General features: G+C 45.9%; 2 protein-coding genes across 6 annotated transcripts in view; both read left to right on the forward strand.

Moving 5' to 3' along the window:
- The window catches only part of LOC123754415 (fat-like cadherin-related tumor suppressor homolog), a 669,154-nt gene that overhangs the window by 309,999 nt on the left and 333,823 nt on the right, over nt 1-25,332 (forward strand). The gene's annotated exons all lie outside the window — the stretch shown is intronic.
- On the forward strand, nt 1,357-2,883 carry LOC138366081 (uncharacterized protein SPEM3-like). The gene has a single exon (XM_069326811.1). The coding sequence runs from the start codon at nt 1,357-1,359 to the stop codon at nt 2,881-2,883; it is 1,527 nt and encodes a 508-aa protein (XP_069182912.1).

Here is a 25,332-nt window from a genome sequence, read left to right on the forward strand (position 1 = left end):
ATATATATATATATATATATATATATATATATATATATATATATATATATATATATATGTCGTACCTAGTAGCCAGAACGCACTTCTCAGCCTACTATGCAAGGCCCGATTTGCCTAATAACCCAAGTTTTCCTGAATTAATATATTTTCTCTAATTTTTTTCTTATGAAATGATAAAGTTACCCATTTCATTATGTATGAGGTCAATTTTTTTTATTGGAGTTAAAATTAACGTAGATATATGACCGAACCTAACCAACCCTACCTAACCTAACCTAACCTATCTTTATAGGTTAGGTTAGGTTAATTAGCCGAAAAAGTTAGGTTAGGTTATGTTAGGTAGGTTAGGTTGTCGAAAGAACATTAATTCATGAAAACTTGGCTTATTAGGCAAATTGGGCATTGCATAGTAGGCTGAGAAGTGCGTTCTGGCTATTAGGTACGACATATATATATATATATATATATATATATATATATATATATATATATATATATATATATATATATATATATATATATATATATATGTCGTACCTAGTAGCCAGAACGCACTTCTCAGCCTACTATTCAAGGCCCGATTTGCCTAATAAGCCAAGTTTACATGAATTAATTGTTTTTCGACAACCTAACCTACCTAACCTAACCTAACCTACCTTTTTCGGCTACCTAACCTAACCTAACCTATAAAGATAGGTTAGGTTAGGTTAGGTAGGGTTGGTTAGGTTCGGTCATATATCTACGTTAATTTTAACTCCAATAAAATAAAATTAACATCATACATAATGAAATGGGTAGCTTTATCATTTCATAAGAAAAAAATTTGAGAAAATATATTAATTCAGGAAAACTTGGCTTATTAGGCAAATCGGGCCTTGCATAGTAGGCTCAGAAGTGCGTTCTGGCTACTAGGTACGACATATATATATATATATATATATATATATATATATATATATATATATATATATATATATATATATATATATATATATATATATACAAGTTTTAACACCTAACAAGTTGTAACAACCTTGTAGCAGCTTGTAACGACGTTCTAATACGTCATAAAGACGTTATACCAAGATGTAAGAACTTTATTGCAAGTTGTAACAAGCGGAAAATAGGTTCAGTTACGTTTTGTGTTTGCAGTTCCTCTCTCACTCTCAGTGGCATGCTTCCTCTCACACTCCCTGTGGCATGCTCCCACTCACACTCCCTGTGGCATGCTCCCACTCACACTCCCAGTGGCATGCTCCCTCTCGCACCTTCAGTGGCATGCTCCCACTCACACTCCCAGTGGTATGCTCCTTCTCACACTCCCAGTGGCATGCTCCCACTCACACTCCCAGTGGCATGCTCCCTCTCACACTTCCAGTGGCATGCTCCCTCTCACACCCTCAGTGGCATGCTCCCTCTCACACCCTCAGTGGCATGCTCCCTCTCACACCCTCAGTGGCATGCTCCCTCTCACACTTCCAGTGGCATGCTCCCTCTCACACCCTCAGTGGCATGCTCCCTCTCACACTCCCAGTGGCATGCTCCCTCTCACACTCCCAGTGGCATGCTCCCTCTCACACTCTCAGTGGCATGCTCCCTCTCACACTCCCAGTGGCATGCTCTCTCTCACACTCCCAGTGGCATGCTCCCTCTCACACTCCCAGTGGCATGCTCCCTCTCACACTTCCAGTGGCATGCTCCCTCTCACACCCTCAGTGGCATGCTCCCTCTCACACCCTCAGTGGCATGCTCCCTCTCACACCCTCAGTGGCATGCTCCCTCTCACACCCTCAGTGGCATGCTCCCTCTCACACTCCCAGTGGCATGCTCCCTCTCACACTCTCAGCGGCATGCTCCCTCTCACACTCCCAGTGGCATGCTCCCTCTCACACTCCCAGTGGCATGCTCTCTCACACTCCCAGTGGCATGCTCCCTCTCACACTCCCAGTGGCATGCTCCCTCTCACACTCCCAGTGGCATGCTCCCTCTCACACTTCCAGTGGCATGCTCCCTCTCACACCCTCAGTGGCATGCTCCCTCTCACACCCTCAGTGGCATGCTCCCTCTCACACTTCCAGTGGCATGCTCCCTCTCACACCCTCAGTGGCATGCTCCCTCTCACACTCCCAGTGGCATGCTCCCTCTCACACTCCCAGTGGCATGCTCCCTCTCACACTCTCAGTGGCATGCTCCCTCTCACACTCCCAGTGGCATGCTCTCTCTCACACTCCCAGTGGCATGCTCCCTCTCACACTCCCAGTGGCATGCTCCCTCTCACACTTCCAGTGGCATGCTCCCTCTCACACCCTCAGTGGCATGCTCCCTCTCACACCCTCAGTGGCATGCTCCCTCTCACACCCTCAGTGGCATGCTCCCTCTCACACCCTCAGTGGCATGCTCCCTCTCACACTCCCAGTGGCATGCTCCCTCTCACACTCTCAGCGGCATGCTCCCTCTCACACTCCCAGTGGCATGCTCCCTCTCACACTCCCAGTGGCATGCTCCCTCTCACACTCCCAGTGGCATGCTCTCTCACACTCCCAGTGGCATGCTCCCTCTCACACTCCCAGTGGCATGCTCCCTCTCACACTCCCAGTGGCATGCTCCCTCTCACACTTCCAGTGGCATGCTCCCTCTCACACCCTCAGTGACATGCTCCCTCTCACACCTTCAGTGGCATGCTCCCTCTCACTCCCAGTGGCATGCTCCCTCTCACACCCTCAGTGGCATGCTCCCTCTCACACTCCCAGTGGCATGCTCTCTCTCACACTCCCAGTGACATGCTCCCTCTCACACTCTCAGTGGCATGCTCCCTCTCACACTCCCAGTGGCATGCTCCTTCTCAGACTCCCAGTGGCATGCTCCTTCTCACACTCTCTGTGACATGCTCCTTCTCACTAATTTTCATTTAGCTACCTGCCTGAAGGCCACTTTAAGTGTCTAATTAACAAGGAACGGTTTGTATTTCCTGCTATTCTTGCCTTAGGTGGAGCCGTCGGGGGGTCTGATTGCGATTACCACTGGCCAGGTAAATCTCTTGGTTACACCGGTGTAGATTAAGTTAAATTGTGAATGTAAAATTACTCGTTGAGGTCTGATAAGACCTGTTGCGCCCTCCGTAATCCTGTTTACGCTACTGCTTTCGACGTGAGTATAGGATGCACAGTAAACGTCTCACAGTAGTTTATAATAAACACCTGGATAGAAAACACCTTAACACGTATGAAGGAATATTCCTCGAGTGTGGAAAATATGCGATACTGTTACTGATAAATAGTGATGGGAGGACACATATATATTACCCTAATAGTGAATGCCATCACAACTTATGATGATATTATCCAAAATTAATGAATGTGTTGAAAGGTGGTATAGGTTGGGGGGGGGGGGGGGAGGGGGAAGCAAGCAGCATCCAAGTGATTATATTTGAAGTAAATAAGACCTAATTGAAGGAACATGGAGATAAATATGTCAGTTTCAGCTATGGTTGAAGACGCTTGTATACTGAGATGATGTGTGTGTAGGTTTAGACTGTGGGTGCAATTTGTTACTTATTTGGATAGCATGAGTACGAGGAGAGGGTGGGGGGGAGGGCGAGTTGCCTGACGTATGAATCACAGCCTGGTTGATCAAGTATTCTTTGGAGGTGTTTTGTAGAGTTCTCTCTCTTGAATACTGTGAGGGGGTCCGCCTGTTATGTTATTTACGTGCAGGGTGAGAGTGCTGAAAAGTCTTGGGCTTTTAGAGAAGTGTTGATGTTGGTAGGTTGATAGAGTTCTCCCTCAGCGTGCCTATTGCACCTCTGCTTTTCAACGGGGGGTATTCTGCTCATCCTGCCATGCCTAATGGTTTCGTGCGATGTTATTTCTGTGTTCAGATTTGAAACAAGTCCCTCTAATATCTTCCACGTGTAGATTATTATGTATCTCTCGCCTGCGCTCTAGAGAATACAGAGTTAAAACTTTTAATCGGTCCCAATAATTAAGATGACTTATAAGAGTGGATTCTAGTGGTAAAGAACCTTTGCACGCTCTCTAGGCCAGCAACTTCTCCGGCTCTGAATGGGGCTGTTAGAGTGCAACAATATTCCACCCTAGAGAGCACTAGTGTCTTAAAGAGTAACATCATTGACATGGCATTCCTTGTTTCGAAGGTCCTAGTTATCCAACCTGTCAGTTTGCTTGCAGTCGTGACAGCTACTTTATGGTGTTTTGTAATGGTAAGGTCTTCTGACATGATTACTCCTAGATCCTTTACATTGCTTCTTCGTTGCATAGTGTGATTTGATTCCGTTTGCAGGCGAGGAGCCACAATAACGTGGCTGAAATATGTTGACCAAACCACACACTAGAAAGTGAAGGGACGACGACGTTTCGGTCCGTCCTGGACCATTCTCAAGTCAATTGTGTTACAATCGACTTGAGAATGGTCCAGGACGGACCGAAACGTTGTCATTCCTTCACTTTCTAGTGTGTGGTTTGGTCAACAATTGATTCCGTTTTATATATGGTTTCCGTTTTTAAATTTAATTTTTTTTCATAGCGCAGGAGCTGGAACTTATTTTCATTAAGCATCATATTATTATCTGTGGCCAATTGAAACATCCCATTTACATCCGATTGTAGGTTTGCCTTGTCCTCTGTGTTGTCTACTCGCATGAAAAACCTAGTTTCATCTACATATGATGATAGAGAGCTGTAGCTTGTATCCTTGTCTATGTCTGATATTAGTATGAGATAAAAGTACCGGAGCAAGTACGGTACCCTGGGTGACTGAGCTTTTCACGGTAGATGATCCGGATTTTACTGTATTGACTACTATACTCTGCGTTCTGTTCGTTAGGAAGTTGTAGACCCATCTCCTACTTTGCTAGTAATTCCTTTTGTACGCATTTTGTGCGCAATAACATCTTGGTCACATTTGTCGAAAGTTTTTGCAAAGTATGTGTAGATTACACCTGCGTTTTGTTTGTCTTCCATGACACCTAGAGCTATGTTATAGTGATCTAGCAACTGTGAGAGGCAGAAGCTGGTGGAGAGAGTTGTCTCAAAATTTTCTATGGTTTGTTTTCGGCCACAAACGTGGTCATTCATGTATACAATGGTATTAAGCATATATCCATCTATCCACCAGAGACAGGGTTAGCCATCTGTTCTACCTACAGTGCACAGGATAATTAAGCACTCAACCACAGAACGTGATTGAGGAAATAATTATAAAGGGCATTGTGGCATAGGGTTGAAGGATCGATGTATAGGGCTGGAGAGAGAGATTCTGGTGATTGTTTGGTCTGTGAGGTTGTCTTCGTAGCCTGTAGATAGTCATCAATGCCAGTGAGAGGGAGGAGGAGAGGGGTGGGAACTCAGAGTATTCATCATCTGTTTACAATGATTTAACTCATGAATGGGACCTCTGGGAAAAAAACGTGTTTGATTTTTAATTTCCCCTGTTAATGACTGTTGTGCAAATCGAAGCTATGAGCTTCATCACCCTTGGATGTCCTTCAACTGCCACGATACTTATTATGCGAGAAAAACTCCCTGAACGTCAGATAAAATTAGCATTAAATCATGTAAGCTAAATCATAAAAGCGAATGTGTTTTGTGATGCTGGCAAGGTTCAGGACCGCCCACAAATTTGTTTTCTACATGTCATACATCAAGACCTGTCAGCTGTAGTATGAGGAATATGGCGCTGTGGTAAGAGAATATACAGATCTAGTATAAAGAACATACAACGTTGTAGAGGGAATATACAGCTGTAGAACGGGGAAATATAAAAATCAAGTTAACAAATATGAATTTTGAAGACTGAAGACATGTCCATCTTGGATGATACGCACCAAGAGAGGTGAGGGAACAGCTTGGGTCCTTCCCTGGACCCAGGTGGCTGTCTCACTACATTATCAGCGCATCTGTCGACTTAAATTGATGGCGATTATGTACCTGTCATGGAGGGGGAGGAGAGGAAGAAGCAGAGAGGAGGGGAGTGGAGGAGAAAAGGAAGAATAAGCAGTAGCAAAAAGAGGAGGAAGAAAGTGTGGGAGAGGAAGAATGTGAAGTAGAAAGGAGGAGAGAATGAATATAGAGAAGAAGATAGGGGAGAGCAGCGGGAACATACACACACACTCACAACAGGTAGTGACGAAGGCTAACTTAGCATCCAGACCGAAATGGATGCACAGTTCGGAACGGAACGTAGCTCACAGATCGTAACACAGTTTGTAGACGGAACGACAACAGGAGCAAGCAAGCAAGCAAGCGAGCGAGACTGGCCTGTGTCTGACTATTTTAGGGAGCTCGCATATTTCGTAGTTTTAGATTTAGCGACCCAGAACTCGTCCATGTAGCACGGGCTATGGTGAGTCTGTAAAGGGAGCTCGCACATTAGGGGTCAAAATATACGTATGTGAGGGGTAGAAGAGTGTGCTCCCGTGTACTAAGCTATTTACCATCACTGGATACGGAGGAGTGAGGTCTGGTTCTTCCTAGCCTCATCTCCTGGCCTTGGTGTACGTGCGGCGTTATAATGTAACCAGTCTGACCTTCGAATTCTTTGTCGAATCTGGCCTTAAAGATGTGGATGGAGGTGACTTACACATATATATAGTCTTTCAGTGCATTCCACTCGTTGAGGTGTGGTAGCGCGAGGGAATGATTTAAGTTAGCAATTCTTGTAGCTGTAATAGGCTAATATTATTTTTAATGGAACTAATTTTGAAAGAACTGTTTGTAAACATACAAATTTATTATGGCTGTTATTGCTTATATAATCATCTCGTCTTCCTGTAGTGCCAACTTTCCCCCTCCTTCCTACTCTTCATTCCTTCCTTCTCCGTCCCTAAATTTTCTTTCCCTTCCTTCTCCCTCATTCTCGGGTGGATGAGCCCTTGTTTATCCGGTCCTGGTGGAGGCGAGGCGTCTACTGACCCTATAGAGAGGGGCACATCCCGTATCAATCCCTTGGAACTTTTTACACATTACAGAGTAAAATGGATGGAGTAGGATGGGGGGGGGGGGTCAGGGAAGGACATTGCCTAGGGATAGGAGTCTGGGAATGCAGGAGAGGGAGTCAAGACAAAGACGGGCTGGAGGAAGGCGGGTTTTGGTGGTGGGGACCGAGCTCCTGTCCCCCGGTACTGCTCAGGTGTTGGGGATGCCCGGCGGGATGTGTTGACCTCATAAATCTCGACACATCCACCTGTGTCACTTTCGGGATATGGCGATGGAGATGACGATGAGGCCCTATGGTGGAGCACTCTGGCAGTGTTGTGGCGCACTCTGGCAGTGTGGTGGCGTACTCTGGCAGTGTGGTGGCGCACTCTGGCAGTGTTGTGGCGCACTCTAGCAGTGTTGTGGCGCACTCTGGCAGTGTGGTGGCGCACTCTGGCAGTGTTGTGGCGCACTCTGGCAGTGTGGTGGCGCACTCTGGCAGTGTGGTGGCGCCCTCTGGCAGTGTTGTGGCGCACTCTGGCAGTGTTGTGGCGCACTCTGGCAGTGTGGTGGCGCACTCTGGCAGTGTTGTGGCGCACTCTGGCAGTGTGGTGGCGCACTCTGGCAGTATGGTGGCGCCCTCTGGCAGTGTGGTGGCGCCCTCTGGCAGTGTGGTGGCGCACTCTGGCAGTGTTGTGGCGCACTCTAGCAGTGTTGTGGCGCACTCTGGCAGTGTTGTGGCGCACTCTGGCAGTGTGGTGGCGCACTCTAGCAGTGTTGTGGCGCACTCTGGCAGTGTTGTGGCGCACTCTGGCAGTGTGGTGGCGCACTCTGGCAGTGTGGTGGCGCCCTCTGGCAGTGTTGTGGCGCACTCTGGCAGTGTTGTGGCGCACTCTGGCAGTGTGGTGGCGCACTCTGGCAGTGTTGTGGCGCACTCTGGCAGTGTTGTGGCGCACTCTGGCAGTGTTGTGGCGCACTCTGGCAGTGTTGTGGCGCACTCTGGCAGTGTGGTGGCGCACTCTGGCAGTGTTGTGGCGCACTCTGGCAGTGTTGTGGCGCACTCTGGCAGTGTTGTGGCGCACTCTGGCAGTGTTGTGGCGCACTCTGGCAGTGTTGTGGCGCACTCTGGCAGTGTGGTGGCGCACTCTGGCAGTGTTGTGGCGCACTCTGGCAGTGTTGTGGCGCACTCTGGCAGTGTTGTGGCGCACTCTGGCAGTGTGAGGCGCCTCAGGCACGGCGATAAAGACTTCGCAGCATATTTTCATCATGGGGGTCTTTATATATCCCCGCCGGCGTGGCGGCTCGCCGTTGTGGAAATAATAAGGATGTGATTTTGAGGTGATTGTAGGTGCGTGGGAGAGAGGTCACAGTAAGAGGGGGTCGCTGTGGGAGAGAGAGAGAGAGATCCCTGTGTGAGAGGCTCACTGGGAGAGAGAGAGAGAGAGAGAGAGGGCTGTGTGAGAGGGTCACTGGGAGAGAGAGAGGGCTGTGTGAGAGGGTCACTGGGAGAGAGAGAGGGCTGTGTGAGAGGGTCACTGGGAGAGAGATTGCTGTGTGAGAGGGTCACTGGGAGAGAGAAAGTGCTGTGTGAGAGGGTTACTGGGAGAGAGAAAGTGCTGTGTGAGAGGGTCACTGGGAGAGAGAAAGTACTGTGTGAGAGGGTCACTGGGAGAGAGAAAGTGCTGTGTGAGAGGGTCACTGGGAGAGAGAAAGTGCTGTGTGAGAGGGTTACTGGGAGAGAGGGCTGTGTGAGAGGCTCACTGGGAGAGAGAGAGAGAGAGGGCTGTGTGAGAGGGTCACTGGGAGAGAGAGAGAGAGAGGGCTGTGTGAGAGGGTCACTGGGAGAGAGAGAGAGAGAGGGCTGTGTGAGAGGGTCACTGGGAGAGAGAGAGAGAGAGGGCTGTGTGAGAGGGTCACTGGGAGAGAGAGAGAGAGAGGGCTGTGTGAGAGGGTCACTGGGAGAGAAAGTGCTGTGTGAGAGGGTTACTGGGAGAGAGAGAGAGAGAGGGCTGTGTGAGAGGGTCACTGGGAGAGAGAGAGAGAGAGGGCTGTGTGAGAGGGTCACTGGGAGAGAGAGAGAGAGAGGGCTGTGTGAGAGGGTCACTGGGAGAGAGAGAGAGAGAGAGGGCTGTGTGAGAGGGTCACTGGGAGAGAGGGCTGTGTGAGAGGGTCACTGGGAGAGAGAGAGAGTGCTGTGTGAGAGGGTCACTGGGAGAGAGATTGCTGTGTGAGAGGGTCACTGGGAGAGAGAGAGAGTGCTGTGTGAGAGGGTTACTGGGAGAGAGAGAGTGCTGTGTGAGAGGGTCACTGGGAGAGAGGGCTGTGTGAGAGGGTCACTGGGAGAGAGGGCTGTGTGAGAGGGTCACTGGGAGAGAGAGAGTGCTGTGTGAGAGGGTCACTGGGAGAGGGGGCTGTGTGAGAAGGTCACTGGGAGAGAGTGCTGTGTGAGAAGGTCACTGGGAGAGAGGGCTGTGTGAGAGGGTCACTGGGAGAGAGTGCTGTGTGAGAAGGTCACTGGGAGAGAGGGCTGTGTGAGAGGGTCACTGGGAGAGAGGGTCACAATGGGTACTCTGTGGTGTAGAGGAGCTTGGTGTGTTGTGGTGGCAAGACATAATAGGGAAGGTGTGTCAGGCAGGCGGATGTGTAGGAGTTGTTTACGTGTTGACTCGGCTCTCTTGTTGTGCAAATGAGATAAAGGAGGAGAAAAGGGAGGGGGAGGGAAAGGAAGCAAGAGACGGAGAAGAGCGAGTGGAGTAGACGGAACGACAACAGGAGCAAGCAAGCAAGCAAGCAAGCAAGCAAGCAAGCAAGCAAGCGAGCGAGCGAGACTGGGGTCTTGTCTGACTATTTTAGGGAGGTCTATACTATACTATGTATTATCGAGATAGCACGAGAGAGTGGTCACAGGTTGCACGGGGAGGGCGCGCAGTTGAGGTGTGGCAGCACAATAAGTTGCCACAGATCAAGATTGCCAATCATCTCAAGATAACAGAGAGCGTGCGCAGGGTTGACGCGTAAACAACACTGGCTTTTGAATGTACTTCTTGTGTCAACAAACACTGGAATCATGTACGACATTTCAGTCAATAGCAGTGAATGTATTGCAACAAGTGGGGGGGGGGGGAGTCTGGGCTTGAGTGTGTTCCCCCTTGCTTAAAAAGCCTTTTTTTGGGGGGCGGATCACACCAGTCTTCGCCCTCCTCAATCCTCGCTCCGGCTCTGCCAGGAAAAAAAAAATAACCCTGAAACCAAGCCCAGGTAAAGCTTTGGTAAATAGGACGAGTTTACCTTCCGCTGAAGGACCTCGTGATCCCGTCCACTTGTGTTTGCAAATGGCAAGAATAGAAAAAGTAATTTGTGGGTGGTGGCAAACATTATACTTTTAGTATGGTTACTTATAGTACAGTTATAGTATAGTTACTTAAGAGTATGGTTACTTACAGTATAGTTACTTACAGTACGGTCACTTACTGTGGTTTGAGGCCACGGACCAAGTTCATGACGCTCATGATCTTATGAGCTCTCACATGCAGCCCTAAACGTTACTGTTATAAGCCAAACTAAGTATGTGTTTATTTTTTTTCCTGTAGGTAATGTCTAATATTTCTAAACTCTTATGTTTTGTGTTGCAGGTAAGGGAAGTGGCGGTGTCGAGCTGAACACCACCTTGCCCCGCCGCCCCTGGACCCTGAACCACCCCAGCCAGGTACACTGCTGGTGTAGGTGGGGAGGTGTAGGTGGGGAGGTGTAGGTGGGGGGTCTGTGTACTCTCTCCACACTCTGATCACTCTTCCCTCTGTCTCTTGCTCTCACCTGCCCATTCTCTCCTTGTGGACACCGCATTCTTGCCTGGCCTGACCCTCTCTGCCACTCTCTCCCACATGCTCTCCCACCTGCCCCTCCCCCTCTCCCACCTGCCCCATTTCCCACCTACACCCCTCCCTCCCTCCCCTGCCTGCATGTCCTCCTCCCACCTATGATAAACTGAGAGGCTATCTTAATACACTAAATTATTAGGTTTGAATTCTCTCCACTATTGTAAACCTTAAGTATTGTAGTGAACATCTATTCTTCCACGCCAGACATACCTCGGGGCATACAGTGAACCATTAATGCACACCAGACATACCACGGGGTATATAGTGAACCATTAATGCACACCAGACATACCCCGGGGCATACAGTGAACCATTAATGCACACCAGACATACCTCGGGGTATATAGTGAACCATTCTCGCATACCTCGTCCCCAGCGGCTGATGATCACCACCGGGGCGAGCTGTGTAATGGCTGGCGGACGTGCCAACGTGCAGAGGTGTTCATCAATAGTCTATTAGGCGGAGACCACCTGTTACTGAGGGCTGTGTACTGCCTCCTCCCCCCTTCCCCTGGTCCTAGGAGCTGGAGGGGCGTGCGGAGGAGCAGGTGGGATGGTAGAGTGGACCCCCTCACACGCGTGGGATCCACGGTTCGAGCCTCCTAGAACCCAGGGGAATGGAATGGAGCAGCCAGGAACTGAGGAACTTCCTTAGTGGCTTGTGTGGCCTCCCCCAACACCAGCCTTGCTGTCCTCTCTGGGACATCTGGTAGGTGCCACAGTGCCTACCACAGTACCACAGTACTAGCTGAGTACAGTACCTACCACAGCGGTGTGGTGGTGCAACACTCAGCTTTGCATCACGCGAGTGAAGGTGATAACTTGGTCAGTCTCAGCCAAGGCGTTTGGAATGTTCAGGTATTTAAGCAATACAGCCTGGGGGGACCATTCAGAATTTTGTTATTTGATACACAGTTTCATTTGAAACTAATAGTATCAATCATATTTGCTACAACTATGTACTTGCACAATCCAGTCCAAGATAAAACAGTCATAATAAATACCCACGATTTAACTAGTCTGATTCTGAAAGGTTGGAGAATCTATGGATGACCTTTCAATTGCAAAGAAATTGCAACTGAATTGCAAAAATAATATGATTGGCGAGCTGCTGGTGATTGATGCATGTTTTATATATATTTTTTACTTCTAGCGAGTTTCTTAGCGTCTTCTGATAATTACTTGCAGCGAGTTTAAGCTGAATGAGGCGCTGAGTATTGCCCAAAGACGTTGAGGTCTACATTAATCTTGGGCGGAAAGTTGGGAAGATATTAGTCCTCCTCGACAGTATTATATATGGAAGTAAGTCTTCCTTTGGAGTAGTCTAGTAGGAAAGTTAGGAAGAGCGATGGCCCTTCTCTTCATTAAGTAAGAACTATCTTAAGTCCTCATCACGAGTAAACTTGGAGGACTCTTGATCATTTGGAACCTCATATAACTTGCTCAGCTGTTGTTACAATATTCGCAACTTGACACTGCGGTTGGAAATGTTAATTAAATATAGAACTTGATGTTCCTGTTCGGAAGTAAGTCACATCGAACATAAGACTGTTTGCCAACGGGTTTTTAAAACCTCCCTAACCTCAGCCAACCTAGCCTTACCCAACCTACCATAACCTAAACACACCCAATCTAATCTAATCTTCTTACCCAACCCAACCCAAACCATTCGAGTCTAACACAGATAGTACCTAACCTACCTAATACCTAACTTAGCTAACCTAGCTAATACCTAACACAGCGGAACCTAAGCTAATACATTCTAACCTAACTATATATATACACAATTTTAACACAAACGAGCTTTGTGGAAACGCGAGTACGATTTGATAATATCCCACGACCATATCCTAGGATCAGTCCCCCCATTCTGTCCAATCTACAAGAGGGGGAGGAGGGGGGGGGCGTGTTCCCCAGTGGGGATAAATGAGGGGTGGAGGGAGTTCCTGGCGGTGTAGGTATGGGGGGAATTGGTGAAGGCGATTGGTAGAGAAAAATCACGATTAATACGATTTGAAAAGGAGAACTGCAGAGGAAGAGTATTTTGATATATATATACGTTTTTTGCTTTAAGAACGGCACGATAAAGTAGTGATGGTTAGGAAGAAATAAGAGATTGATGATGACGGATGATGATTGATGATGAGTGGAGGTGAAGGATGATGATGAGGACATTGTTTATGCTTCTCGTAAAACAACACAAAAATACCATAGGCACAGTATTAGTTTATGTTCGGTTTTCTTTCTTTCCTTTTTCTCTCATTTCCTCCTTTCTACTCATCCTTTTTTCTCTTTAGTTCTCATTTCTTCCTCCTCTTCCACTTCTTAATTTTTATCTTCTCTTTTTTCCAAATGTGAATATATATCACAATGAAGATTCCTCCATTATTCTCTACATATCCATTCGTTCTTCATTATTTTCGTCTTTATTCCCTCCTTGATCTGTAACACTCCCCCATTTGCCTCTCTTTCACTACCCTTCCTCTTTTGCTTTATGACGAGGCGTGTACTCTGCTTTATAAAGTGTCATAAAGCAGAGTACATGAGGAGCTGTATAGAGGAGATGGCTTCCAGCACTTCCGCTTATGTACCCGAAGACCAGTGACGGAAAAATCATAGCCAGAACAATCGTGGACATCTTGAAGAGAAAACTGGATTATTTTCTGAAAGAAGTGCCGGACCAACCGGGCTGTGGTGGACATGGGGGCCTGCGGGCCACTCCAAGCAGCCTTTTGGGTCGACCGCGCACAAGTCAGGCCTGGCCTCGGACCGGGCTTGGGGAGTAGAAGAACATCCAGAACCCCATCAAGCAGGTACCCTTTTAGTACCTGGATCATTCCTGAAGAGGATTCCGGGAGTTCTTCTACTCTCCGAGCCCGGCCTCGGGCCAGGCTCGATTTCTGATAACTTGGTCCAACAGGCTGTTGTTTGGAGCGGCCCGCAGGTCCACGTACCCACTACAGCCGGGTTGGTCCGACACTTCTTACAAGAACGTATCTAAGTGCCCGAAATGCTTTGCGTAATAGTGGCTTTAGGCATTGTATGTACTAGCTCTATCTATAAAGCCATCAATGTTTTGTATCTCACCTTGTATGTATGTACTTTACCTGAATAAACATTTGATTTGATTTGATTTGAAGTGCTTCTTGAAGACATCTACCTTTATTCCTGCAATATTTCTAAAACTTGGTGGGAGAGTATTGAACAGCCGTGTTGGACCTCCGATGTTCAGACAGTGCTCTCTGAGTGTGCCTATGGCACCTCTACTACTGGTTCTATCTTGAGATTATCTTGAGATGATTTCGGGGCTTAGCGTCCCCGCGGCCCGGTCCTCGACCAGGCCTCCTTTTTGTTACACACCTCCAAGAAGCAGCCCGTAGCAGCTGTCTAACTCCCAGGAACCTATTTACTGCTAGGTGAACAGGCCCATCAGGGGTGAAGGAAACTCTGCCTGTTTGTTTCCGTCTCCACCAGGGATCGAACTCGGAACCTCAGGACAACGAATCCGGAGGGCAGTCACTCAGCTGTCAGGCCATCCGAGTATAGCCTATGGGTATATCATTACATTACCTTAGTGTTTTCCACCGTTCATCTCTCATTTACCCTCATATTTCCCATCATGTGGAATGGATCAGTATTGTCTCATTATTTGGGCACGTGCATCCCTGGGAGTCGGTCGGCCGAGCGGACAGCACACTGGACTTGTGATCCTGTGGTCCCGGGTTCGATCCCTGGCGCCGGCGAGAAACAATGGGCAGAGTTTTTTTCACCCTATGCCCCTGTTACCTAGCAGTAAAATAGGTACCTGAGTGTTAGTCAGCTGTCACGGGCTGCTTCCTGGAGGTGAAGGCCTGGTCGAGGACCGGGCCGCGGGGACACTAAAGCCCCGAAATCATCTCAAGATAAACTCATCTCAAGAGAATCCCCCGGTCCCCCACACGTCAAGAATGTTATTGATAGTGAAAAATAAGAAATAAAAATATATTATTTTTTAAAATAAATATTTAAACTTTCCTCTTTATGAGGAAAATCTGAATATTTTCATTTTGAATGCATTTGACAGAAGAGCAGCCACAAAAATGACTGATATCATATTTGTAAGATCATAATAAATTCTTAAAACACGCTTGCTCAATTCTTTTTGGATGAATTGCATTCAGAAACCATATTTAATTGATTTTAACAACGTACCTTGTGTAGACACACGGTAACAACAACTAAAACAACAAGACTGGTGTTTCGTGAGCAGTTGGAAGTGAGGAAGAGTTGACCAGACCACACACTAGAAGGTGAAGGGACGACGACGTTTCGGTCCGTCCTGGACCATTCTCAAGTCGATTGACCATTCTCACAATCGACTTGAGAATGGATCCGAAACGTCGTCGTCCCTTCACCTTCTAGTGTGTGGTCTGGTCAACATACTTCAACCACGTTATTGTGACTGAAGTATGAGGAAGAGTCCCTCCGAGTGCCAGGCACAGGTCATCCTCTCAAACGAGGTGATTTCTGGATTTTATTTTCATGTTAGTGAGGGTCGGGTGGGGGGGGGGGGAGGGGTAGCCGGTCTCACGTCCAGCCGGGAAAGTCGCTTGTGTTATGTTGCAAATTTGCCCAATCTGTTAAGTTTAGTTTTAAGGTTTTATGTAAATTGTAATTTAACAATTTCGGAGCAAGATTTACACTGTAAATGTAATTCCCGTTGTCGGGGACAGGGAGTTTTTTTTTTTGTTTTGTTTTCGAGGTTCCTGTAGGTCGAACTACTGACCTTCGCCAGGATGCAACCCATAACCTTGCGTTGATTTGTTGACACAGTTGCAATACTTATGCAACTTTTGTTGCCTAATTTTACTGCTAAGTGAACAGAGGCATTAGGTGAAATTAAGTCTTCTCATTTGTACGGATACGTGGACTGTGGATCCTGAACGCTGATTCGCGTTGTGTATTCACCTAGTATTCACCTAGTTGTGCTTGGGGGGTTGAGCTCTGCTCTTTCGGCCCGCCTCTCAACTGTCAATCAACTCGTGTACAGGTTCCTTGTGTACTCACCTAGTTGTGTTTGCGGGGGTTGAGCTCTGGCTCTTTGGTCCCGCCTCTCAACCGGCAATCAACAGGTGTACAGATTCCTGAGCCTATCGGGCTCTGTCATATCTACACTTGAAACTGTGTATGGAGTCAGCCTCCACCACATCACCCCCTAATGCATTCCATTTGTCAACCACTCTGACACTAAAAAAGTTCTTTCTAATATCTCTGTGGCTCATTTGGGCACTCAGTTTCCACCTGTGTCCCCTTGTGCGTGTTCCCCTTGTGTTAAATAGACTGTCTTTATCTATCCCTATCAATCCCCTTCAGAATCTTGAATGTGGTGATCATGTCCCCCCTAACTCTTCTGTCTTCCAGCGAAGTGAGGTTTAATTCCCGTAGTCTCTCCTAGTAGCTCATACCTCTCAGCTCGGGTACTAGTCTGGTGGCAAACCTTTGAACCTTTTCCAGTTTAGTCTTATCCTTGACTAGATATGGACTCCATGCTGGGGCTGCATACTCCAGGATTGGCCTGACATATGTGGTATACAAAGTTCTGAATGATTCTTTACACAAGTTTCTGAATGCCGTTCGTATGTTGGCCAGCCTGGCATATGCCGCTGATGTTATCCGCTTGATATGTGCTGCAGGAGACAGGTCTGGCGTGATATGTGTGTGTGTGTGTGTGTGTGTGTGTGTGTGTGTGTGTGTGTGTGTGTGTGTGTGTGTGTGTGTGTGTGTGTGTGTGTGTGTGTGTGTGTGGTGGGTATTACGGTCACTTTGTGTGCGTTACGTCTTATGGAAACTTAGACTGTGTGTGTGTCCATCATACTTTATAGCGCCTGCAAGCGCCTCCAGCTTGCTTTACGGGCACTTTCCTGTGTCGTGTGTGTGTGTGTGTGCTGTGGTAGTTTTTAAAGGTTCTACGTGTTTGCATGTGTTTTGAGAACTTCGTTTTTATACAGAGTACATATTTTGTGAAGCTAGCAACCTTGAGATGGTTCCGACCCCTGTCCAGATCTCAGGGTCGTTGGTCTGATGGTCAATCAGGCTGTTTGACGCCGCTGCTAGCAGTCTACGGCCGCCAATTTTCCTAAGCCAGGACGTGTATAACATCAAGGTGTATATGTGTAGGAGGAGGACAGACTAACTCTGACTCTTCCCCTTAACCTTCTCATTGTAGGTTGAACGTAGAGTCTGCGTGGTAGAGTGGTAGCAGCCGGCCCTTCCATGGCTATGAAGGCGGAGGAACTGACTGGCAGGCTGCTGATGTCCTGGTTGATTACTGGTTGATACCTGGTTGATGAGGTTCTGGGAGTTCTTCTACTCCCCAAGCCCGGCCCGAGGCCAGGCTCGACTTGTGAGAGTTTGGTCCACCAGGCTGTTGCTTGGAGCGGCCCGCAGGCCCACATACCCACCACAGCCCGGCTGATCCGGAACTTCTCTTAGAAAACAGTCCAGTTTTCTCTTGAAGATGTCCACGGCTCTGGTGTTGGTGGCACCGCTCTTCCTCTTATGTCTTGTTGTCCACGTCTTCTTCTCCTCTTTTGTCTCCTCAATCTTATTGCTTTCTATTTCTTTCCACCTGCACTCCCATACATTCTCTTCTCTTTCTTCCCACTTCTTCCATCCCTCCTCTCTTCAATCCCTCCCTCTTCTCTTCCACCTCTCCTCTTGCAGCCCTCTTCTCTTCCATCTCTCTCCTACTGTTTATTCCCCTTCCTCTTACATCAATCTCTCTACTTCCACCCCCCTGTCATTTCTTTATACTTCTTTTTGCCCCTCTTCCGCCGTTCTTCTTATTCCACATATCATCCTCCTTCACCACTTTCCCCCTTGTTTTCCTCTTCGCATTTTTCCCCTGTAAACCTCTTTTATTTTATTCATTCTCCTCCGCCTCCTAAATCGTCCTCTCCTCTGCCAGTCTTGTTGCTCCCCCCTATTCTAAGACTCCCCTCTCCCTCCCTCCCTTCCTCCCCTCTTTCCCCCCTCTATCTTTCCTCCCCTCCCTTCCTCTCTAATCTAATCTCAAGCTTGAGTTCCAGCCACACTGTTCTTCCCCCTCGTCCTCCACATTTACTTACCTCTCCACCACCACTATCACCAACATTTACTTGCCTCTCCACCACCACTATCACCAACATTTACTTGCCTCTCCACCACCACTATCACCAACATTTACTTGCCTCTCCACCACCACTATCACCAACATTTACTTGCCTCTCCACCACCACTATCACCAACATTTACTTGCCTCTCCACCACCACTATCACCAACATTTACTTGCCTCTCCACCACCACTATCACCAACATTTACTTGCCTCTCCACCACCACTATCACCAACATTTACTTGCCTCTCCACCACCACTATCACCAACATTTACTTGCCTCTCCACCATATTTCACCCAGTTTTTCTCCCGTTTCTTCTGTCACTGGCGCCACCTCGGGCACCACCACAGGAGCGGGGTGTACAGTTACCCGGCCTGCTACTTCCACCCTGTAGCAGGCCGGGTAATTGTACCCGGTTGGATGCCAGCCATGGGGAGAGAGAGAAAGAGGGATGGAACTGGAGGGAGAAATAGGAAGGAAACTGGAGGGAGAGTGTGGAAGGGAACTGAAGGGAGAGAGGGAAAAAGGAGGAAGAGATGAGGTGATACAGAGAGGACTTAATAAATAGCCGGAGACGTGTAGTTATTATTATTAACATCTTTATTGACAAAATTAATTACAATTTTGCCTAATCTGAGGATTTTGATAGTCTTATTAAATTGAGGTTAATGCTAGTATTCACTGTCACGCAGGACAGAGGGTCATACATAAGACAATAGGTCTAAACTGTAGGCTGAAGCACATATATATCACGGTTACAATCAATGTTTTAATGTGTGGATATGTGAAAACAACTTTCTATTGTGCACTGCCACACAAGGGCAGGGATGGGTTCATAAGTGATGCAGCTTAGAATATAAGTAGAAATTGTTCTTCATTCTTTAAAATGGACAAGCAAATTTTGGGTAAATTGTTAGGATGTCGTCCAGAACACCTGAGTCAATAAAATAGTTACACAGTTGGTGGTACAAGAGGCCAGGAGGTCTAAAGTCCTTTACGGTTTCACATTCATCAATATAGTGTTCTAGTGAATGCATTAAAGGTTTATCACAGAGTTTACAATCTGAATATTCTGGTAGTGGCTCAGCCTCACTAACCTGCCAGATGTGTCTATAGCCAAGGCGAATTCGCGCAATTACTACATCACATTGCCTGGTCCGGTTACTGTGCTGACCATACAAATACCTATTATTACAGAACTTGTCATAACTTTTAATACTGCAGCTTTCAGGTCTCTGTGCATTTCTTAGTTCTTCTAAATCTGAATTAATTTCTTTAATTTGTATGTTTCTAATAACTGCATTAGATAGTCCAAAGTCATAATCAATGTTTTCTTTCCTGCAAGCCTCATTGGCCAATTGATCTACAAAGTCATGTTTTTCAACTCCAACATGGGATGGGATCCACACAAATTTTATACAAGAATTATTATCATTGGCCAAAATTACATTCCATTTAATATTACAAGCTACTTCCGACATACATTGTGATGGGTTATTTAAGGACTGCAGAGCACTTTTAGAGTCACAGAAAATAACTCCACCACCATTGAGCTTAAGGTATTCAGTGGCTAGATAAATACCCAATAGCTCGGTCTGTGTCGTGCTTGCCCAGTTGTTCAATCTCTGAGACGTGTAGTAGATTTCACGAGTGAGAGGTATTCGGGCCACGAGGAAGCCCACGTCTGGAGGTACTTCACCATTTCGCTCACGCTCATCTGCAAAGGATGATACAGAGCTACAGTTTGTGTCCTTGGCTATATCCCATATGAGGTCGAGAAAAAAAGTACCGGTGTAATGACACACTACCTATCAGAAAATACTAGTTGTCCAGTCGTAGTGGATATGTGGACCTACGGGCCCTTTGGACCTGTTCCCAGGCCGGGTTTGGGGAGTAAAATAAATCCTCAAACTTCACTCCAGATATACTCCAGGTATAATGTTACAAATTCCAAGTTCTCTACGAAAGCAAAAGAAAATTAAAACGGGTACAGAATACAAGATGCATTTTTGTAATAACTGAGGGAACCGAGGAACATAATATAAAGTTGGCCTGATGGTTTGAGCGACCTGGAAAATGACTGGATGGATATTGAGAGCCTTCAGAACAAAGGCTGTCACGTCAATCATGATACTACTCAAGGCATTGTCGCGCTCTAGTCTGGAATATTGCTTTTTGCTCCCTTCAGCTTTCAAGAGAAGAAGTTCCAAACCAACCAACATTTGCTTTAAGCAGAGGATTCAATAGGTACCTCTGAGAGAGAACTTCTATGAACATCAGAGGCCCGAGACTGTTCAACACACTTCCACTTACACTAAGAGGCATAACTGGCCTACCCCTCACAGTGTTCAAGGAAGAACTTGATAAATACCTACAAGGGATACCTGATCAACCCGGCTGTGATTCATTAGTCAGGCTGCGAGCAGCCGCGTCTAGCAGCCTGGTTGACCAGTCCAGCAACCAGGAGGCCTGGTCAGGGACCGGGCCGCGGGGACGTTGGCTGATAATACCATTTTCTGCTGTAAATGAATAATCTGAATTTTCTGAAAATACTGCTGACCTACTTCTGTTGTCATTACTATGCCTATTTCTGCTTTCATTACTACAACTAACTCCTAGGTACCTATTTACAGCTAAGTGAACAGGCGTATCAGGTGAAAAAACACTCAATTTGTTTCTGCCCCTCTCTCGGAAATCGAACCCGGGGTCGTGGACTTCGACTTCCAAATTCGCGCATGCACATGAGTAAATTTAAGGTCTTTTAATTGTATCTAACTCGGATGGTAGTGAGTATAGTTCTTTGGTCCAGTTGGACCAAGCTGTCACAAGTCGAACCTGGCCTCATGCCGGCCTCGGAGAGTAGAACTACTCCCGAAACCCTCTCCAGGTATCTTCCAGGCATAGGTCAATCTTGGGGTAAAAAGTCGGCCAAAATGAAAAGTTTGGTGATAATTGTGTCTGACGGACAAATCGGAAGTTTGGTCCAAAGTTGCAGGAGGGAGAGTGGTGGGAAAATTAGCGTGGAATGTTTTTTAAGTGCTAAATTTTGCACGTCGGACGTGAAATCCATGTAAATCCATGTAAATCCATGTAAATCCACGTAAATCCACGTAAATCCATGGACGTCAGGAGATGATCCTTGCGGGCCAAAGTTCAGCCATACAGGTTTAAGTCACCTTGAGGGATACTCAAGATAACCTCAAGGTACTGAATTGTATCCATTTACCAATGTCTAGTCTGATACTTAGTAAGCAACCCCATCGTCTCCTGAGACTGGTGGATGCCTACTACTAGTTTGATATAATTCCTGGTGTTGGGGACAGGATGCCTGTAATATTGACCTTCACTAGGATGCGACCCACAATAGTTGCCGAACTCCTGAGTCTGTTTCACTACTATGTCACTACTATGCGAACAGAGGTATCAGGTCTAAGGTTCTCCCCTTAGGCAACAACTGACTTTTTTCCATGATGTTACCCACAACAAGTTAGCTAATTTTCGAATGCCTATTTTACTGCTAGGTGAACAGAGACTATTGGGTAACAGGAAATGTGATCAACTGTGTTTTTTCTTCCCAGAAATTTATCCCGAGTCTCTCGATTGCGAATCGAGGGGAAAAAAAAACATTGTGCTACAGAGGTTATCTAATCTCTCCAAGATTAATAATGTCGCCAAGGTTATCTTCGTATATTAGAAGATATCTATACATCAAGGGCATAACTAGCGGCCTTCTCACGCTGTGCAAGAGAGAACTCTATCAAACACTTCCAAAGGATACTTGATCAACCAGGCTGTGATTCTCTCAATTTGTCACAACGACGGTAGGATAAAAATCAGCTTCTTGGATCACCCTAGACACACGCCTTAATCCATGGACCACGATATGTTAAAATTTACACAATCTGGAGTCCTACCCAAACCCGGTTGAAATTCATAGGCATCGAGTTGGTACTCGATCCCATTTTTACATGTATTCCGAATGCACTGTAGTGTAGGTATTGAAGTCCTCCACCAAACGCTCCTATCAAATACACAACGAAACGATAGTAAAGTGATATATTGATTGGGAACCAGCTCGGTGCCTCAAAATTCCAAGCGAGTTTGGGTGGACTCAAGGTTGTGTAACTTTTAGCATATCCGTGAGTTAAAGCGCGCGTCTGGAGTGACCTGGTGGAAGCTAGTGCCCGGGTTCCAAGGATTTTATCAAAATGTTAATATTACGATGCTTTCGTTTCGACCTGGACCATTATAAAGTCATTTAACTTGATCAATTTAATCCAGTTCATAGTATGGTGATAAAAAAAAACTGTACTGAATAATCTTATGTTGTTATATATATATTTATACTCATAGAAAGGTCATATCTGTCTGTCCCAGTTATATCTATCTATACGTGGGTTCAGATGTAATTCATTCCCGGAGAAAACCCGCGAGCAATTAATAGAACGAAGGATAGGATGGACTCCTGGGTACGGTAAGACCTTATGTGTGTTCAGGTGACGAATGCGTGCGGAGGGGCGGGTAAAGTGAACAGATGTGTGAAAGTTACTGCAGGTGTGGCGGTTAGACCAAGTGTTAGTTCACCACTCGGGTGTTCTACCCCTGGTGCCGTTTGGTCTGATGCCATGAATTTGCCATGAATGATGCCATGCCAGCTCGTTAAGCTGGCCCAATGCCGGGCTCGGGGAGTAGAAGAACTCCCTGAACCTCTCTCCAGCTGTGCTCCAGGTAAACATGTTTGGTTGTCAAAAGGTGCTTTAAGCTGACTTTGGGCGTTTATGGGCTGTCTTTACGTAATGCTGTACTTGAGATGATGGTCGTGTAAAATGGCGTGGATGAGCGAATAAAAATATGTATAAAAACTGTTTTTAGGAGACTTAAACAGCTGTCTTGTTACAGGAAGGGTCGAGGTGTACCAAATTTCATTGGTTTACAAATTTAAGAAAAGAGGAAATGCTTCAAGCATCAATCCTCACAAGCGAGAAGGGATAACAATTTCCGTGAATCGAAGAAGCTTTGAACCGGTTCTCTTGTGTTTGAGGAACCAGTCCTCAGGCTATACTCCGTTCATGCAGAAGCTGACTTCAATCATGCATTAATCAGTTTTAACGTACTGTGTATTGAAAATTTAATTAACATTATTATATATTAAATTTGGTGTAATGTTAGGCCTAAGTTTAGTTTAGTTATGCTAGTGCAAGTAAAGAACTTGTATGTGGTATATAGACGAAAAACTTGCATGTATTATATAGACTAAAGAACTTGTATGTGGTATATAGACTAAAGAACTTGTATGTGGTATATAGACTAAAGAACTTTTATGTGGTATATAGACTAAAGAACTTGTATGTGGTATATAGACTAAAGAACTTTTATGTGGTATATAGACTAAAATATATGATATATTGCTGGAACAAAAGTGGAAATCTTCAAGAAAAAACTGGACAGTTTTCTGCAAGAAGTGCCCGATAAACTGGGCTGATCTGGATATGTGGGCCTGCGGGCCGCTCCAAGCAACAACCTGTTGGATCAAGCTCTCACAAAGTCAAGCCTGGCCCCGGGTCGGGCTTGTAGAGTAGAAGAACTCCCAGAACCTCATTCAGGCACAATCCTTTCCTCCATCCTATCCTAAATCCTTATCCACGTAATCCTTAACCAAGTGCTGTATAGTTGTATTATCTTAGTGCTATATATATTTTTTTACCTATATATTAGGTAATATATATATATATATATATATATATATATATATATATATATATATATATATATATATATATATATATATATATATATATATATTATTTATTCACATAGCCTTAGCATTTTTGTCGAGCAGTTACCATGCTCCTTACCTCTCTAAATTAACATTGTTATGTAGTTTTCATCTATTACATTTTCCAGATGTATGCGTCTCCATCTCTTAGAAAGTTAGAAAACGCAATAGTGGTGAAGATGTTGGAGGCGACAGTTGTATATACGACAACTGGCTAGTAGTTTTATGTACCTAACCAAACCTAACTCTTTTTCTTTTGTGAATTTAATGTTGAAAGAAAATACCTAATGCCTGTGTAAATTCAGTAATGGGAAAAGGAATCGGTTAGTTTAATTATATTAGTCTAACTTAAGCTAACGCAATCCAGCGTCGGTCTGGATTGCGAACCTAACCTAACCGATGGCTTCGCTTCTTGCAGGGTTCTCGTTCGATTCCCGATGGTCATGTTCCAACGCCTTATCCTCTTCTCACTTTCAAGTGTTGTATAGTCATTCTAGCTTCGCGCTTTCTCCTCATAATTATCTGACCTTAAAGTTTATTATTATTAACATCTTTATTGACAAAATTAATTACAATTTTGCCTAATCTGAGGATTTCGATTAAGTCTTATTAAAGTGAGGATAATGCTGGTATTCACTGTCACGCAGGACAAGAGGGTCATACATAAGACAATAGGTCTAAACTGTAGGCTGAAGCACATATATATCATGGTTAAAATCAATGTTTTAATGTATGGATATTTGAAAACAACTTTCTATTGTGCACTGCCACACAAGGGCAGGGATGGGTTCATAAGTGATGCAGCTTAGAAAGTAATATAAATCATTAATGTAATATTCTCAATCGACTTGAGAATGGTCCAGGACGGACCGAAACGTCGTCGTCCCTTCACCTTCTAGTGTGTGGTCTGGTCAACGTAATATAAATAAAAATTGTTCTTCATTCTTCAAAATGGACAAGCAAATTTTGGATAAATTGTTAGGATGTCGTCCAGAACACCTGAGTCAATAAAATAGTTACACAGTTGGTGGTACAAGAGGCCAGGAGGTCTAAAGTCCTCTACGGTTTCACATTCAACAGTATAGTGTTCTAGTGAATGCATTAAAGGTCCTTAAAGTAATGTAATTTTGTAGTGCGCGGACGTTTTGTCTCGGACTAGACTCTCAATCTCAAAACTTAACCCAGAGAGGGAGGGATGCGAGGTTTGTTCATTAGCTAAGTAGCTGGTCTCCTCAGGTCGATCAAGTCTCATCACTCGAGTTTCAATCGCGTATCAGGAAATGCAGAGATAAGGTCGTCTTGGGTTTAATCTTTGATGTTAGATCCATTGGCCCCATTCCTCTTCACTCGTTAGACAATGGTTTGTAACCGGTGAACCCTTTGTTAGTCACTGTGCTTCTCTAGTGAGATGGAGTTGTGCTTTGTAAGGTATGGACTTTGGATCGGTGGTGGTGGTGGGGGGGGAAAGGGGGGGGGAGGGATTGTGAGGGATGGCAGTGGGATTGTGTGGGTCGGCGGTGGGATTGTTGGTTGTCCATGGATAAGTGTTTCTATCCAGCTTTTTGCGCGGAAGCCAACGAATGCCTCGACCGGGATTGCGATATTTTGCCCC

Source organism: Procambarus clarkii, chromosome 18 (genome assembly GCF_040958095.1).
Source record: "Procambarus clarkii isolate CNS0578487 chromosome 18, FALCON_Pclarkii_2.0, whole genome shotgun sequence".
NCBI lineage: Eukaryota > Metazoa > Arthropoda > Malacostraca > Decapoda > Cambaridae > Procambarus > Procambarus clarkii.

Coding starts and splice junctions, on each gene's coding strand:
- LOC138366081 (XM_069326811.1), top strand. CDS start 1,357: ATGCTCCCTCTCACACTTCCAGTGGCATGCTCCCTCTCACACCCTCAG.